Below are 13,971 nucleotides of genomic sequence, written 5' to 3'. Positions count from 1 at the left end.
TGAAATAGTTGCCAGGGCACGGAAAATTCAAGTTTTGCTTTGTGAAACTTTCTGGATTTTTTTTTGGGGGGGGCGGTACGCGGGCCTCTCACTGTCGTGGCCTCTCCCGTTGCGGAGCACAGGCTCCGGACGCGCAGGCTCAGCGGCCATGGCTCACGGACCCAGCTGCTCCGCGGCATGTGGGATCTTCCTGGACCGGGGCACGAACCCGTGTTCTCTGCATCGGCAGGTGGACTGTCAACCACTGCGCCACCAGGGAAGCCCTCTACTGGCCTTCTTTACATCCACAACTCTCTGGGGGATTTAAGGAAAAATGCAATTTTTGTTTCGTTTTTTGGCCACGCAGCTTGCGGGATCTCAGTTCCCTGACCAGGGACTGAACCCAGGTCATGGCAGTAAAAGCCCAGAATACTAACCACTAAGCCACCAGGGAACTCCCCAAAATGCAGTATTTTAAAGTACTATTTTTTTCCTAATGTTTTCTCGGTGTTTATGGTAAGATCAATGATCTTTTGCAACCTTCCACATCCAACCTGAAAATAGAATCAAAAGAGGCATTTCTAAAAATTGAAATTAGACAATCCTTCTTTTAAAATATAAGTCAACCTGTTAGGAGAAAGAGGGGTATTCTCCCAACATGAAACACAAAAGCCTACATTTTATGTTGTGTCGTAGTGAGCACTCAATTTAATCAACTAAACTTTATTTCTCTTAAGGATACCAAATCTGGTGGCAAGTAAACTGATATTTTTTTTTTTGTTTCTTTTCACAATATTTCAGATTTTGAATATTTGAACTTTCCATCAGAATAATGTCAAATGACAGCACAAAATCAGAACATTCATCTAGAATTCATCAGAAAAATGATCCACAACAGGTCTCTGATAGAACATTTTTCATTGACGCTTCTAATCAGAGCTTGCTTACCATTCCAGCGGAGATTTTAGGCTTACGAGAATTAGAGGAAGTGCATCTGGAAAACAACCAGATTGCAGAAATCCCCAAGGATATTCAGCATTTAAGGGATGTCAGGATCCTCTACCTGAACAAGAACAAGCTGAAGAATCTGTGCCCCGAGCTGGGGAAGCTGAGCAACCTGGAGGGCCTGGACCTGAGCGACAACCCGCTCCTGGCCTCGTCCCTTCGGGTCCTCGGCGGCATCCGCAAGTTGCGTGAGCTCCGCCTCTACCGCACGGACCTGGCGGAGATCCCCACCCTCGTCTGTAAACGCCTTCACCACCTCGAGCTGCTCGGACTGGCGGGAAACCACCTGAAATCTCTGCCCAAGGAAATAGTGAACCAGACCAAACTGAGGGAGATCCACCTGAAGCAAAACCAATTTGAAGTTTTCCCTCTGGAGCTGTGTGGTCTCTTCAACCTGGAGATCATCGACCTGGATGAGAACAAGCTAAGTGCCATCCCAGAAGAGATTGGGAACCTGACGAAGCTGAAGAAGCTCTACGTGGCCTACAACAGCCTGCCTGCTCTCCCGGAGTCGCTGTGCCAGTGCTCCAAGCTGTCGGTGCTGGATTTATCCCACAATCGCCTCCACTCCGTCCCGCACACCCTGGCCGAGCTCTCGCAGGTGACGGAGATTGGGCTGAGCGGGAACTACCTAGAGAAGGTGCCGCACGTCCTTTGCAGGTGGACCTCGCTGCACCTGCTCTACCTGCACAACACCGGCCTGCGGGTGCTGCGCCGCCCCTTCCGACGCCTGGTTAACCTGCGCTTCCTCGATCTCAGCCAGAACTATCTGGAACGCTGTCCATTGCAGATCTGTGAGCTGCAGAACCTGGAAATCCTGGCGCTGGATGATAATAAAATATGCAAGGTACCGATCCCCTTCCTGGCTGTCGCTATGCTCCCACCAAGGGCCCTTCCGGCCCTAAGCTGGTGTAGTTCTGTGTCTAAACATCAGGAAATTCGAACTGAGTTTACGAGTGAAAATCCGGGGTTAACAGATATATCCAATAGGGTCACCATTTATGTTACTTTTCCCGCTCTGAATAGCAATAGTGATCATAAATGGTAGCTGATATTTACTTACAATATGTACGTGCCGGTCACTGGGCTAAATGTTTTACATGTATTGATATTATCCCATTTAATCCTCACAATAACTTTTTGATGTGGGTGATATTATCCTCAATGATCTATGAGGAACATGAGGCATGGGGAGCTTAACTAACTTGTCAAGGCCACACACCTGTACATCAGAGAGTCAGGATGCCAACCCACAGCACTGGGTTGCAGGGTTCATGTTCTTAACAAGACTACCTCCTAACGGGGTTTCCTGAAACAGCAGAGTTCTCTGACACATACAGCCTTAGGCTCTAATGTTCCATTCACGGGAAACTGCAAAATCAGTTTGTCCCTAGAGAAACTCTCCCACATGTGTGCAGGGAGGTGTGTTCAAAAACGTTCATGGTAACATTGTTGATAATCATGACGTACGGGAGATAATCTAAATGTCAGTTGGTAGAGGAATTCGCAAGTAAATTGCGGTATATTTGTAAAATGGAATACTACACAATAATTTAAGTGAACTGGAGTTATACGTGCCAATGTGGGTAGATCTCAAAAGTGTGATGTTTATTAAAATAAAACACCTAATGGCAGAATATTATATCACATATAAATCTTTAATCACACAAAACTACATACACACAACACACAACACATTTTATGGATATTTTTATATGTAATAAAAGTATAAAAATATGTACTGGAAAAAAAACTCACAAAATTCCTAATAATGGCTGCCTCTTGGAAGAGGGAGGAAGTCAAGGAAATGAGGATGGGATCATAACTCAATTTTTTTTTTTTTTTTTTTTTGCGGTACGCGGGCCTCTCACTTTTGTGGCCTCTCGCGTTGTGGAGCACAGGCTCTGGACGCGCAGGCTCAGCGGCCATGGCTCACGGGCCCAGCGCTCCACGGCATGTGGGATCTTCCCGGACCGGGGCATGAACCCGTGTCCCCTGCATCGGCAGGTGGACTCTCAACCACTGCGCCACCAGGGAAGCCCCAAGAACTCAATTTTAATTGCAGTAGTTCATTTTGTTCATTAACGAAAGGTTTGGACGGCAGGCACAGATGCTTTTTTTAATTTTATATTTTTATTGAAATATAGTTGATTTACAATGTTGTGTTAGTTTCAGGTGTACAGCAAAGTGATTCAGTTGTGTATATATGTTTCTTTTTCAGATTCTTTTCCATTATAGGTTATTACAAGATATTGAATATATCTTTTTTTTTTCATATTTGAAAATTTAAGAGAACAGAGTTCTGTTAAAAGCAAAAGACAACTGTAGAGAGAGAGAAAGGGAGGTTTGGAAATCAACAACAGTAACCAAATATTAGGTCTGTTTTTCCTAGCCGTGAACACCACTCTCATGTACTTCATACATTATAAAAGACCTAGCCTTAAAGTTGTTTTTTGTTCTTTTTTAATCTTTTACTTGACTTTCAATTTCTAGAACTTTGGGTTTTGTTTTTTTTTTTTTTGGTTTTCCTCATTGCTAGAGAGTTTCAAAACTGCCTTTCAGGAAGTAAATATTTTGATGATGACTTTAAGATTTAGGAAGAGAATTAGGACTCAATCTCTACTTAGGTAGCAGCCCACCTTGGAGGATTTTAGAGGTTCTATGAGAAGCCCTCTGCCCGGCTCCCAATTCTTCTGCAGCTCATGTAAGAAATTCCTTTTATAGTGAACAAAGTCTGTCATTCCACAGTTGGGAGTGAAAGGCTCAAAATATAAAGCACCCTTGGGAAGTTCACTTAAATCCTATTGAGTCATGAGTGATACCTAACCCTTCCCTGTGAGACATTTTAAGAAATCAGGGTGGAGGAGGGAATCACACACAGATGGATCCTTAACAAAGATTAGCCTCACCCAACACCAAGTTTTACTGCAAGTCAAACTGCACCTAAATGTGAACACGTTCAATGTTATTATGTTGAACATGAAAATCTCCATGTACCAGTGCTTATTATTCTTCAGTTCTTATGATGGTATATCTGCGGCTTTTGTCTTCCTTTTTCAATTTCCTATTATGCCTCCAGCAACCTCCCAATGCATTTCTCTCCATAATGACACGTTGCCTTTAAGCCAACGCCTTATCACACCCCAAAATTTGCCTCATGGGCTTCTGGCGCTAGAAGCCTGGCCAGTTGCTTTTTCTTTCCTGGATGGAGGCAAAAATAGCTAACTTTCAATGTGTATCTAGATGGATTTTATTTGTATGGTACATTTCTATTGTTGACTGAAAAAAGACAGACAACCTAAATGTTGAGAATTATGCTTTATTTGGTGGACAAAACTGAGGACTTAAGCGGGGGATGCTGCCTTTCAGATAGCTCAGAGGGTCTGCTCCACAGAGGGAAGGGAGGAGCCGGGATATATAGGACTTTTTGCAACAAAGACCAGGTAGTCGGAACTTCAAAAGATTACTGTTAATTAAAGAAAACCAAATTCTCAAGTCAAGGAATTTAGCGCATTTCTGTGTATGGGAAGATGCAAGAGTCTGGGCTCACTGAAATCATTCCTTTGATATGCACCTCAGCTATCTAGGGCCATCCTGAGTCTCCTCAGGGTGCACCGTGGAGGGTGACTGCAGTGGCTGAGGGCTTGGGAGTGGGCAGCCCATTTGTCTCCATCCTGAGTTCCCTCAGGGCTCACTGTCAGGTGGCTGCAACATCTTTTGTTTTACTGATTTGGCTGGTGACATTTTTCATTCACACTATTAAGGGGGAAAATTCAACCTCAGAATGGCTACAGCTCAATTATAGTGTCAGCAATAATTGTTCTCATTTGACGCTCGGCAGGTTTTCTGTACATCCAAGTTTACTTACACTATACTTTGATATGACTATGATGGGATTAATTATTAGATCTTAAATATCCTGGGGAAAAAAATCTTTAAAATTCAGTGGGCTTTTGAAAAAGAAAAGCTAAACCTATGAACGAAGTAAACAGCAATAAGAGTGAAATGACTAGGTTATAATGAAGTGGTTAGATTGAAAACTCCCCATTATTTTGGACTGCATTGAATGCAGATGCTTCCCATTGAAGGGATCTAAGGGCCTGATGAAGAATTTTGAAATAGCCAAGAAGGAAAGCTTAAACATCAGTTTCTCTGGAGGTTGACTTGTTCTGAGTTTTCTTTTTTTAATGTTAATAAATAAGTAAAACTGTAAGCAGTTTATAACTTTTTAAGAAAATGAACACTACACAATAAAGAGAAAAATGGCTTATGGCAGATTCCAAGTGTATGAGACTTTGGCCTGTAGGTCAAAAGAAAGCCCACTATAGAGATAATCTATTCACTAATTATTTACCTATTCCACCCATCTAGAGAGAGATTGGGTTGAGCCAAACCCTATTAACCATTGTCATGAAAAGTAGAGTGGCAGATTAGGGAATGGGTGGGAGGAAAGCCCAAAGGCTGAAGCAGGGACCCGTGAGGAAGGATTTGCCAGGGAACTATATTTCAAAATGAGTTAAGAAGCTATTAAGACACAGAGTTGGACCTTTTTTCCTACAAGAAAATAGGTATTTCTGTAACATAATCAATAGGGTGATTGTGTCACATATTTTAAGAGTGAGATTTTTCCATGTGGTTCCAGAGGGCCAGAAAGAGGCCAAGAGGTGGATGTATTAGTGACACAGATTTTTGGCTTGACAGGAGAAGGAAATTTGATAAGTAGTGGTCTTCAGCCAATGAGCTTTTCATCCCAGGAAGTGGTGTTTAAATATGGGCTGGATGGCTAGCGATGGAACATATTCCACCACCATATTAGAGGGTTAGAATAGAGAGACCTTTTTAAGGCCTTCCAACTCTGAAAGTCTGGGAGTGGGAGTCTGTGAAATGCCTGCCTAATACCAGGACAGATAGCCTTGGGATTCACTGGAGGGCAGAAGATATAATTGTAATTCATTGTTTCCTTCCAACTGAGATTTTAACTAAAGTTTCAGAATTGCTGAGCTAAAGCCTTTAAGGGTGAGAGGTCATGTCACTAAATGGATCAGTTCCAATAACAGAATTAATTATGAATATTATAGTTGCAATATTACACTAATAAGTTTAGTACTTTTTCTTTCAGTAGTGTCAAGCATTTGATACACTACAGCTTAAAAATTTGCAATAAAGTAGGTTAAAAATTGCTCTAATTTTATCCAGTGCATAAAAGTAAAGAGCAGAGAGGCTGGGGGAAAGGTAGAACTCCAGACTTTATATATCTATGAGTATAAATACTATATATGCAAACATATGGGCTAACTTTTCATCAGTAGGAGATGCTAAATTGCTCTACTTATTTTTTAAACATTCTGCCTCAAAACTAAAAGCCCAATTTATTTTCTTACTGTTAAAAATAATCTTGACCTGAAACTTATCTTTTTGGAATACTTCCAGTTACCGTCAAACTTCGGTTTACTTTCAAAACTGAAGATTCTTGGACTAACCGGAAACCAGTTTCCTTCCTTTCCAGAAGAAATCCTTTCTTTAGAGTCTTTAGAGAAATTATACATTGGCCAAGATCAGGGAGCCAAGCTTACCCATATGCCAGAATGCATTAGGAAACTCCAGGTAAGCCTCCCCAAACGCGCAGGCAAAAAATTATTCGCCCTGATTCCTTAAATTGGCTGATACTGAGAAGACATGGTGTTGTTCTCACAGGTTGCATGTGGAATCATCCATACAAGATTCCTAGCTCCCAGCAAGCAGTCACTGTTGCACTTTGAGGCTCCCACTGTCTTCCTAAACAGCCCCGGGATCCATCCTCCAAGAACATTTTATTGTAATTGCTCTTGGATATGTCAAGCCATACTTGTTTCTACTGTGTGCTTTGGCATGTTTTATTTGCAGAAACTGAGCCATACCACTTTGCAATTAATTTCCACTTTTAAAAACTATTCCCTGAAAATTATACTATTTTGAAGTTAAGGTATCATACAGATGGCATGGCTGGGAGTCTGCATTTTGGATGGGACAGTCTGATTTCCCTCCCTGCATGGTGGAAGGCGTATCATGGTGTACTTAACTATTGCACCAGGTTCATGCTGAAGATGGGTCCACAGCACTATGCTAAATCCTAGCAAAGCAACAAGATGACATCATTCAAAGTAGCCATACCAGTGTGTCTTTATGTATGCGTACTTTAAAGATTTTTTTTCATGTTCCTGGTGCTACACTTTAATAATGATAAACTAGGTGTAACTTTAATAATGATAAAGTAGGTGTAACTACATAACTCCCGGTCCTGGAACTAAGCAATGGCATGTACAGAACAGGTACGTCTCCCCTATTCCTAATTCTCTGTTCCTTTGCCCTGTGTTCACAGAACTGCTTTCATCAACTTGCTCCTTGTACATGTCACGCCACACTCTCCAAAATCTTAGGGTGAAATGCAAACATTAAAATCTTGCCCAGTGAATCTGAAAATAGTTAACCTATTCTCTGTACATTGTGGTTACATCCACTTGGGCAATGTTGGATTGATGTCTGTGGCAATTGCAATTCTGTAGCAACTGCCACAGAGAATTAGCTGTTGAAAGGGAGCAGATGATATTTGTAGTTAAATGATCCAAACTGTTTTTCCATAAAGTTCTCGTGAAACAAATAAACACTAGATTCCCATGTTCTCTTTTCCCTGCATACGTGAGAACCGCAACTGATGGCTTAACTCAAAAATAATTGTAGTTTTTGATGATGATTCTTTAAATGTGTGTTTCCCTTTACCCCAATGCATAATATCCCCATTGAAAGAACATGGAGGGAATTCCCTGGTGGTCCAGCGGGTAAGACTCTGCACTCCCAATGCAGGGAGCCCAGGTTTGATCCCTGGTCGGGGAACTAGATCCTGCATGCATGCTGAAACTAGGAGTCCACATGCAGCAACTAAGACCCAGAACAGCCTAAGTAAATAAATATTAAAAGAAAAAAAAAGAAAGAACATGGGAACTCACAGGTGATTCTGGTTACCATAATTCTTTTATCAATGTAAGGGTCATTACGGTATACTCTCATGTTATTTCAGAGTCTTAAAGAGCTGTATGTAGAGAACAATCATCTCGAGTACCTGCCTGTATCCTTGGGATCAATGCCCAACCTGGAAATTCTTGATTGCCGCTGCAATCTGATTAAGCAACTTCCAGATGCCATTTGCCAAGCACAAGGTGAGGAATCTCTGTAGATCCACAGCCCAGTGGAGTTTGAGACCAGCATTGAAGGCTTCCTTGCCCTACTAAAGATCAATCTCGGTGATGAGAGCTTAGACCTACCCCATCATCTCCTTGCAGAGCTTCCTAGTAGTGTGGGGAAGGCCAGGTGCCAGGTTAGCACAGCTAAGAGCCTCACAAAGGCAATTCGATTGTTTATTAAGAATTGAAAAGAAAATAGCAACTGCTAAGAAAGTTAGCACTCATCCATATAGTCATTATGCCATGAACAAGAATTTACTGAATACCTACTATCTGCCAGAATTTGGAGTTGGGGGTCCTGTATTAAATGTGCTTTAGGTCCATAAGTCACTTGAATAAAAGGAAAAGGATTGACCCAGAGTAATGAAATTAGCAAGGGGGGACTTTTGGAGCTACATGATTGACATGAAAAATCATACATGATTCGTATTTGAACATGCAAACATTTTCCACTAGGCTAAACCACTATTTGTAAATCCATCCATTCACTGAACAGGCTTTTGCTGAGATCCTACAGGAACCAAATAAAAACTTTTTCTTTGCCATAATGTGCTGAATCTTCAGGTTTATAGATGTGTTTTCAAGCTATGACTTATTCTTTAATGAAAGGAGGATGAAGGAATATGAGTGGAAGCTGTTGCCTACCCATACCCATAGGACATAATTCAAAGATTAGCGGCAGGGGTGGATATGAGGTACTCCTTAGTCATGCTCCAGACCGTGCATTTTTATCCTCTCTTTGATCCCTGGAGGAATGGAACGTTCTCAACATTTTTTAGTATTTACTATTTTCCTGTCTCTAACACTGATTTACACTGGCTCCAACAACTTTGAGTTGTTATGAAAAAGAGAACTTGGTTTGCCTCATTAAATGTGCCGTCTTTTGTTACATGGCATAGGAGGAAACATTTCAAAGTGATTGGACTAAAGAATGCATGCTTTAATTTTGCTTGTTTTTAAGACAAATTCATTATTTAAAAAAAAATCATTTCAGCTTTGAAAGAATTACGGCTCGAGGACAACTTGATCACCCATCTTCCAGAGAATCTGGATAGTCTAGTGAATCTAAAAGTTCTGACACTGATGGGCAATCCCATGGAAGAACCCCCAATGACAGTGTGTGCCGAAGGCGCTGAGGCTGTACGGGCGTACCTTAAAGAAAGAAGAAATATGAAGACAATGGCAACAAAGGTAAAATCAGCAAAAATTTTGTATAACGTATTCACAGTTGCTTGGAGTGGGATTAGTGTTAAACTATAGATATATGAGGCTGCTCTTTACACATCTATACCTTGAGAATAGAGATTCTTATTTACTTTTATATCCCCAGGGCTAAGCGAGAGAGAGTTTTTAACATCATCCTAGCATTTTTTGTCTCTTCTATTCCTTTTCTCTGTGTCAGATGAGAAGCCGACAAATAGGCAAAAGAAACCAAAACTTCAAATTCCCAAACTATCTAAAACTGTTGGACTATTCACTGGAGTGAAAAGCTGATGTTAACAACGTCAGTAAGATGAGACTGAAAAATTAGAAATGAAAGCATTTATGGATCAGAGGTCTAGAGACCAGAGTTCTGCTCTGCCCCTAACTTAGCATCAAAGGGCTAAGAGCCCTGTCACTCTCCTCCTTGCCCACCAAGCCCATGGAAACATAAGGATATCCCAGACAGCCCAGGAACGTGTCCACTTCAGTCAGTATTCAGTGCTCTTCATTCAACTGGTCCAAACCCCCATCATCTCAAACCCAGATGACTGCATTAGCCCTCCAACTAGTGTCCCTACTTCCTCACCTGCTTCCCCTGTGATACATCTTCCACTCAGCAGTCAGACCTACGCTGTTAAAACCTAGGTCAGATCTTGCCATGCCTCTGCTGAAGTGGACAACTCTCCATGTTACCTGAAATAAGAGTTAGTCTTTGGTCTGTAAGACCCTTTATCAATGGCCCTCAATCATATCAGACCTAACATCCTCCCTTTCCTGGTAAATATTGTGTGATACCTCCTTTACGCTTCTGAAATTAAACTCATAGATAATATAAGCTACCACAAACATAATTTTAATAAATCAAAATAATGCCCGAGCTGCAACATAAAGGAAAAAAGTTTATGTTAAAATATTAATTTTAATATGTGTATACTCAGGAATGAAAATAATATTTGGGGGATACTTCTTTTTTTTTTTTTTTAACATCTTTATTGGGGTTGGGGGATACTTCTTAAAAGCATTTTGAAAAGCCATGCAGCCTCTTGCACATTTTAAAATTGATATTTAACCTTTTTTGTCACTAAGTTTAAATCATTGCAAAGGATTTACTTTCCAGTGAATTTTACATACTGACATCTTAAAATAGAGTTGTTATATCAGTATTTTAAATGTATCCAATGGAATCTAAGTACCATTATGATTTGGTATGTCAGCAAACAAGTTCTTATCTTACATGCAAAAATTTTATGTCATTTCTTTTTCTTCTTGAAAGTGTATTTCCATTCCACTTTCCCCTCAGAATTAACCTTAGTGTGTGTGTGTGTGTGTGTGTGTGTGTGTGTGTGTGTGTGTGTGTGTATGTCATTTACGGATCACCTCATAATTCTAGGCTACAAAAATATTTATATAAATTAAAATTTTAAATTAAAATTTTCTTCTATGATCACAGTGTTGTAATGTTCTGGATTGAGTCTTAGTGAAATTAGTAGTAGTATAAAATTGACCAAAACAATATAAAATCTATTATAAATTTTGATATTTAATTATTTGACTTACAGGAGTTTTGGAAAGACTTTTTCACATAGTTTATACATTCTTGCATAACTATTAATTATTGCTAGAATGAGATAAAGTTTGGCATCAGTTCCATTCCTATTTTTTATTTTACAGATGAGAAACCTCGTTTAAATTCTTAAGTTGACAAGAATGGAAAAAGGTGTTTTTTTTGCCTATATTGTTTTGTTTTAAGTGACAGGGCCTCACATATCTCTGAACTTCTTCCAGATATATCCCCCAAAATAGATAGCAGGCTCTAAGCTGACAAATTAACTTCACTTTTCTTGAAGGCAAAGAGCCGGAAACCACCTGACTTATAAAAGGATTGGTTACCCAGTCTTTAGAGCCAACATCAATATTATTATTATTTTAATACATTTATTTATTTTTGGCTGCATTGGGTCTTCGTTGCTACGTGCAGGCTTTTCTCTAGTTGCAGCGAGCAGGGGCTGCTCTTCATCATGGTAGGTGGGCTTCTCATTGCGGTGACTTCTCTTGTTGAGGAGCACAGGCTCTAGGTGCACAGGCTTCAGTAGTTGCAGCACATGGGCTCAGCTGTTGTGGCTCGCGGGCTTATAGCACAGGTTCAGTAGTTGTGGCTCACGAGCCCAGTTGCTCTGCGGCATGTGGGATCCTCCCAGACCAGGGCTCGAACGCGTGTCCCCTGCACTGGCAGGCAGATTCTCAACCACTGCGCCACCAGGGAAGCCCCATAAATTTGTTTTCTAAGTCTGTGAGTCTCTTTCTGTTTTGTAAATAAGTTCATTTGTATCTTTTTTTTTTTTTTTTAGATTTATAAGGGTTTCAATTTAATGAGATGGTCAGGGTAGGCCTCATTGGGAAAATGACTGTCTTAGCTCAGGCAGCCATTACAATGTATCATAGCTTGGGTGGCTTGAACAACAGAAACTTATTTTCTCACAGTTCTGGAGGCTAGAAGTCCGGGATGGTCCATGGTGCCAGCATGGTCAGTTTCTGGTGAGAGCTCCCTTCCTGCCTTGCAGACAGCTACCTTCTCACCGTGTCCTCACATGACAGAGAAAAAGCAAGCTTTCTGATGTCTCTTCTTATAAGAGCACTGATTCCATCATGAGAGCCTCACCCTCATGACCTTATCTAACCTCATTACCTTCTAAGGCCCAATCTCCAAATACCACCACATTGAGCATTAAGGCTTTTCAACATACGAATTGCGGGAGCAGGGGACACAATTCAGTCCATAGCAATGACAATTGAGCAAATTCTTGAAGAAGTGGAGGGGTGAACCATCTGAATATTAGGAAGAGTGCTCCAGGCAGAGGAAGCAGTAAAGGCAAAGACCCTGAGCTGGAGCAGTGCCTGCGTGTGTCTGCATTGCTGGAGCAAGTGAGCAAGGGGGAGACAGTTAAGAGATCAGGAGGGAGGGGCAGATTGGATAGGGCTTTGTAAGCCATTGCAAGGCCCTGAGTTTTGGGGGGGGGTGGTTGTTTGTTTGTTTGTTTTTGTTTAAGACGTGGATTTATTTAGAGAGATACACATTCCAGAGACAGAATGCCGTCCATCTCAAGAGGTGAAAATGACCTTGGTAGAAACACACTCCACAGACAGAGTGTGGGCCATCTCAGAAGGTGAGAGGCCAGGACTTGAGTTTTTATTCTGAGAGAAACAGGGAGCCACTGGCAGGTTCGAAGAGTCTACTAGAGAAGAGATTTCCTGAGCAGGTGCGAAGGAATAGGATCTCAAGAACAGGTAAGGGCCGCCTGTAGGTAGGAGCACAGGTAGTCCAGGAACAAGAGGAAGGCAGGGTACAGGCATACCCATTCCCCTTGCTGTGCACTGTCACCTCCGCCATCTGGCAAATTATACAGTCATGTGTTTATTGTTTATCGTCTATTCCCCTCACTGGGATGTGAGTTCCACAGAGTCAGTGACATTGGTATTTAACTGCTGTTTCCCAAATGTCTAGAACAGTGCTTGGCACATAAAGCACCAAATACTTGAAAAATGCTTTGCCTGGATGACTGGCCAAGTGAGAAAGAGAGAAAATAAGGTTCAGAGTTCTAGTGACATTCATTCTCCACAGCTTGAAAACTACATACCAGAACAAAGAGCTGTAACCATCCCCAGTCCACTGTGGTACGAGCTGATGCTGTTCTTGTTTTCAGATTCAGGCATGGTGGCGTGGAATAATGGTACGCAAAGGATTTGGGAAATTTGAAGACCTGCTAAAACTGCAAAAGAAGGGGAGGAATTCTCCAAAAGATAAGAAAGGAAAGCAGGATGTAAAAGGAAAATCTGTCAAGAAAAATAAGAAATAATTCTATAAATGTATGAATTGAGGTAATGAACCCTGATGGATTAAGAATCTCTAGGAATTAGATGCCTACCACACAAAAATTATTCACAGAGTTATGGTTATATATAAAAATAAAGGTTCTTTTACTGAAATGTTGATGGATAAAAATGCTATGATGCCTGGGAATTGCTTCAGAATAATATCAGGGAGAGGTAAATGTGAAGAATCCAACTGAAACAAGATTGGCCAAAAAGAAGCATGTGATAGGTACATGGAGGTTCACTGTACTATCATGTCTACTTTTAAAACTTTTAATTATGAAATAATTCACAGGAGGTTCCAAAGAAATGTACAGGGAGGTCCATGCACCCTTCACCCTCCCTCAGTGTTGACATCCTACATAACTATAGTATAGTAACAAAACCAGAAAATGGACCTCACTACCAGCCACAGAGCTTATTCACATTCCATCACTTATACATGCACTTTTGTGTGTGTGCATGTGTGTGTCTGTGAGTGTGTGTAGTCCAATGCAATTTTCTTACATGTAGCTTTTGTGAAGCCACCACCACAGTCAAGATACAGAATTGTTCTATCAATCACCACCAATCTCCCTTGTGCTATTGCTTTTAGTCACACCTACCACCTACCCCTCTTCCAATCCCTAACCTGTAATTTTGTTATTTCAAGAAGATCATGTAAATGGAATCACATAGTATGTAACATTTGGGGACT

General features: G+C 41.0%; 1 protein-coding gene across 1 annotated transcript; it reads left to right on the top strand.

Annotated features, from left to right (window-relative positions):
* Positions 1-811: 811 nt before the first annotated feature.
* Positions 812-13,258, top strand: LRRIQ4 (leucine rich repeats and IQ motif containing 4; the record flags this gene model as incomplete). The annotated part of the gene is made up of 5 exons (XM_082839508.1): positions 812-1,831; positions 6,415-6,588; positions 8,039-8,177; positions 9,196-9,392; positions 13,106-13,258. 5 exons carry the CDS (start codon positions 812-814, stop codon positions 13,256-13,258), a joined length of 1,683 nt encoding a protein of 560 aa, XP_082695634.1.
* Positions 13,259-13,971: the final 713 nt, after the last annotated feature.

Source organism: Leucopleurus acutus (assembly GCF_964270905.1).
Source record: "Leucopleurus acutus genome assembly, chromosome: 5".
Taxonomy (NCBI): domain Eukaryota; kingdom Metazoa; phylum Chordata; class Mammalia; order Artiodactyla; family Delphinidae; genus Leucopleurus; species Leucopleurus acutus.
This window is presented reverse-complemented; position numbering and strand designations above follow the sequence as displayed.